This window comes from Aptenodytes forsteri, unplaced genomic scaffold (assembly GCF_000699145.1).
Source record: "Aptenodytes forsteri isolate BGI_AS27 unplaced genomic scaffold, ASM69914v1 Scaffold145, whole genome shotgun sequence".
Lineage (NCBI taxonomy): Eukaryota > Metazoa > Chordata > Aves > Sphenisciformes > Spheniscidae > Aptenodytes > Aptenodytes forsteri.
Window position 1 is genome coordinate 195,006 of NW_008795122.1, and position 4,124 is coordinate 199,129.

Genomic DNA, 4,124 nt, shown 5'->3' on the forward strand with positions numbered 1-4,124 from the left:
ATAAAACAAAAAAACCCAGCCACTTAAAACTGATTATACTGAAGACTCTGCATACTAAAAATGAGAAGCCAATTAGGGCAGGGCATAATTTAACAATAACCTGTGTTGCTCATTTACCTAAAATTTAAAACAACTGCTAATTTTCAGTTTGGAGACTTCCTACAGTTTGTACTTACAAAATAATCACAGATACATTCATCACCATTGTCAGCTATGTATCTAGCCATCTCAAACATCAGACACAAATTATCCAGTAGTAACAGAGCTATCTATTAGGACCCTTCAAATTTCTTGTAAAGAAGCTGTCAGTAATGAAAATCTGGGAAGAAGAAAGTAGAGACAAGAACCCTCTCTTCCCAGGAATGAGTGGCTGCTATTACCAGTTATTCATAAAAAGCCCAGTTTTTACTCTTTTATACAATGTTCCGACAGCTGTCTCCTGACAAATAAATAGCATCTGCACATCAAGGTGTTATAAGAAGTCAGCGCAACTAATCTCTCTTACTGTTGTGTAGCAAGCCTCCGTTTACATGAATCACAGTAAATAAAGGAAATCAAGGCAAAGTACTAACTGGCAAAGATATGTCAAACATTTAAGTGACTACAGTCCTTACCTCTGATGTCACCCCCAGCACAAAAAGCTTTTCCTCCAGTTCCCTTTATAATTATTAGAAAAGTTTCAGGATCTTGCTCCCAAGTCTAAAAAGTAGTAAATGTTTCCATGTAAGATTAAAGTCTGTGCAAAAAAATGTTTTCTCTGTATACCATCTATAATTCTTATTCGACTCTTTCAAAGAGCAAATCAAACCATACTTAAAATAGTTTGCCTTAAACTGAAGTTTGAGAGCTAAATGTCTTTCTGCCACTCCTGTGTCCTAGTCAATCTTGACATCAGAGATCAGCAGAGCTGCCTCGCGTATTTCAGAAAAATGCCTATGCAGAGCTCCCAATCTCTGAAAAAGGGTAGCACTCCCTAAAAAAGGGCCCATCATAAATCTCAGTGGGAACACAATGCTGGGGCAGAAAGCTGGGAATATGGAAGATATAGTAACAGTGTTTCAGGCCAAATCATGAAAGTTGTGTAAATCTAAGACGCGTGGCAAGGAAAACAGCATTTAAATTGTTGATGGATTTTGTCAAAACGACTGCAATCAATGCTAATCAAAGACTGGATCAAATCAATTCATGCACAGATGTTTTGCTAGGTACAAAGACTATGGGGGGGGGCCTGAATTAAATACACTGGTACAAGATTTCAGCAGTAGTGCAACCATATTGAGAAAAAGATGCCTTTTACGGGCTTTTCACCCCCCTTAAACTATGCTTATATATCCCTTATTCAAGTAAGTGTACCCAGATAAAAGAGGGACAAGACATTTCTGTGTACCAGAAACTGTACTTAAAATTATGCCACCTTTTAACGTTGTGCTTCAAATAAAGCTGGTACTCAGCACTACAGATTAAGTATTTTTTTCTTTAAATGTTCTTCAAAGAACGCATAAATTTGCAACACAGCCATCTACCAAAATACCAAAAGGCGGGCAGCCATCCAACAAATACTGGTATCTACTAAGTTTGACTTTGTGCATAGGATAAATAATATCATTAAATTAAAAAGGACTATTTCCATGCTTAAAATTTCACATTACTTCTCTAGCTTGTAGAAACAGTGCCTATAAATCCATAACGTTCTTTAAGGAATGACACTGACAGTACCTTGCTTCCTAATGACTTGTAGCTTTTATTTCAGCCACGCAGCCCCCTCACAAAACACACACCCAACCAAGAGGCAACACCACCATATAGTTTGGAATTTGTGCATGCCGACTGACCAGCTGGATGTTGCCAAAAGGAATATATAAACTCTGAGCGCTGCTTGCTTTTAGTTCAGGCCTGCTTTTAATATGGGTGCCTCTTATCTATCCAGATGCTAAATTTAACTTTGTCTGACAGCTTGTTTCTTAGAAAGAGGAGAAGACACATCAAACTTGCTTTAAACTGTCTGTTCTTTCCCATCCTGTAAGTCTGAGCTCATTGGCCAATGCACTCACACAGACTTTCATTCTTTAAATCAGTACACTAAGAAGTCTCAGACTGACTTAAAATTGATTTTGGATAATGTATGTATAGTGGATGGGTAGAAGTGGAGCTACTAACCTTTATTTGTGGATAAATTTGTCGGATCATAGAAAGATTTAGTGCATTGAGAGCCTTGGGTCTATTCAAAGTTATTATTCCTGCACCTCCTCTCTTTTCCAACAACACTTCAGCTGTCGAATCTGTATGCTTAGACATTTTCTGTACATGCAAAAACAAATAAATAAAGCAAATGTCATCAGATACCTTGAGTAACATACGTACAAGAATGTTTATGAAAATATATTCTCAAAACGCACTATTTAAGATCATAAAACATGCATTTTGGAACTGTATGCTAAGGCTTTCTCACTGTACTTCAAGATTTCTTTGCATTTCCTAAACAGTTCTTTTGAAACCACTTTATGTTTGAGTCCTTCAGAGTAATAAACCTCAGACAAGTTTTTGGGACACATACTCTTTGACAATGACATTTGAGTTCATTTTAAAAAAACAAACAACAAAACACAAAACCATGGTTCTTTAAGACTTGACATTCTGAAAATACCTGCAACAATTAAAACAATGACAGTTCCATGTGTCCCTACTGGCAGTTTCACACTGCAAAATCAAATGTAAACATTGCTTTGTCTGCAAGTAACTTTTAAAAGTAAAGAACAAATCACTAAACTATTTTCACAATTGATTTCAAACTCACAGTTGAATGATATTTAAGGAATATATGGAAGCTCACATGGAAACTAACTGTAAAAGTAGGTAAGGCCAAAATAATTAAATTTTAACTTACAGTGTAATAGCAACTCATAACAAAGTGTTCAAAGACGTGGGCTACGTTATGCCTGAGCAATAACTGATGGCATTCAGAACAACTGTGAGCAGACACATTAGAAGTTGCATGTACTGTCTGTCTCAGGGGAGTTAAGAGTCCTAAAAGTTTCCAACTCAGTCAAACAAGATGCTGTTCTTACCAAATGTTGCAATATTACTTGCAGTCTGTTGAATAGCTTCTGCCTGAAAAAGAAATATTAAAAAGAAAGCTAAAACCATAAACCAGCTACATAATCCCCAAATATATGACTGCTGAGTTAAGCAAAGCTTTGTCAGAAAAATTTCTAAACACAATTGTTTTACATTCTCCTTTTTAAAATCAAGTAAAATTAGAGTACAATTTTGATATCAGAAGAGTTGGAAACTTCTTTTTTTACTAGTAAATAGATAGCAGATACCAATGCCAACTACTGATGTTTTCTATGTGTTCAATCTCAAGTTAGCAGGAGAACCTGAAAATAATAAAACAAAGAGTTTGGGCGATATGTTTGATATTTAGCAGTGTGTGTCTTTTAAAGATTTACAGCCTTTTTCTGGACATTTAAATACTAGCATTTTAAAAAAATGGTCGTCAAAAACTTCTGTTTCCAAAGCTTCCATTACACCAAACCTGCCCTCATGTCCTTGCATGTATGTGCATTCACGTAGGGTTTGTGTAACAGCTTGAACAAGGCTCAAAGGAGATACCCATGCTGCGACGTTTTGTGAACACGTTACTCAATTTAAGTAATGAGGCTGTTATTTATTAATTGTTACTATACTCTATTGAGGAAGACAGTTAACAATGGCATTTGCTGGACTTCAAACACCGGGCTTGTGTCAACATTAACGAGCAACTTTATCTTTCAGCTGCTTAAGAGCACACAACACAGCCAATTAACATGTTACATGCTAACATCCCAGCGTCCTAAGATAGTTAAGTACATGCTCGTTTTAGAGTGGGAAAACTAATCTAGGCCTGGCTAATCTAAGCCTAAATTATATTTTGTACCAGTTCAGGGGGTTACAATCCCCGGCATTAGAGGCCTTCCCAGACCCATTGCTCCCTGCCGCAAGGCAACCGCGAAGCTGCGGGCGCGGCCGGCCTGGCGCCATTTAAAGCCCCTCAGGGGGACGCGCGGGAGACGCTTCGCCGCGCCTCAGGGCGGCCACCGCTGCTTCCCCGTTACCTGGGCAGCGGCCTCAGCACCCGGGCCGCC

General features: G+C 38.0%; 1 protein-coding gene across 1 annotated transcript in view; it reads right to left on the reverse strand.

The window, feature by feature from the left end:
• HIBCH (3-hydroxyisobutyryl-CoA hydrolase) overlaps positions 1-4,118 on the reverse strand; it is a 55,833-nt gene extending 51,715 nt beyond the window's left edge. Inside the window, exons 1-4 of the mRNA XM_019471499.1 lie at positions 4,095-4,118; positions 3,066-3,108; positions 2,158-2,298; positions 615-699 (exon numbers count right to left, since the gene is read on the reverse strand). Of these exons, the coding sequence (XP_019327044.1) occupies positions 615-699; positions 2,158-2,295 (223 nt within the window). The 5' untranslated portion in view covers positions 2,296-2,298; positions 3,066-3,108; positions 4,095-4,118. The remainder of the gene's footprint in view (positions 1-614; positions 700-2,157; positions 2,299-3,065; positions 3,109-4,094) is intronic.
• Positions 4,119-4,124: the final 6 nt, after the last annotated feature.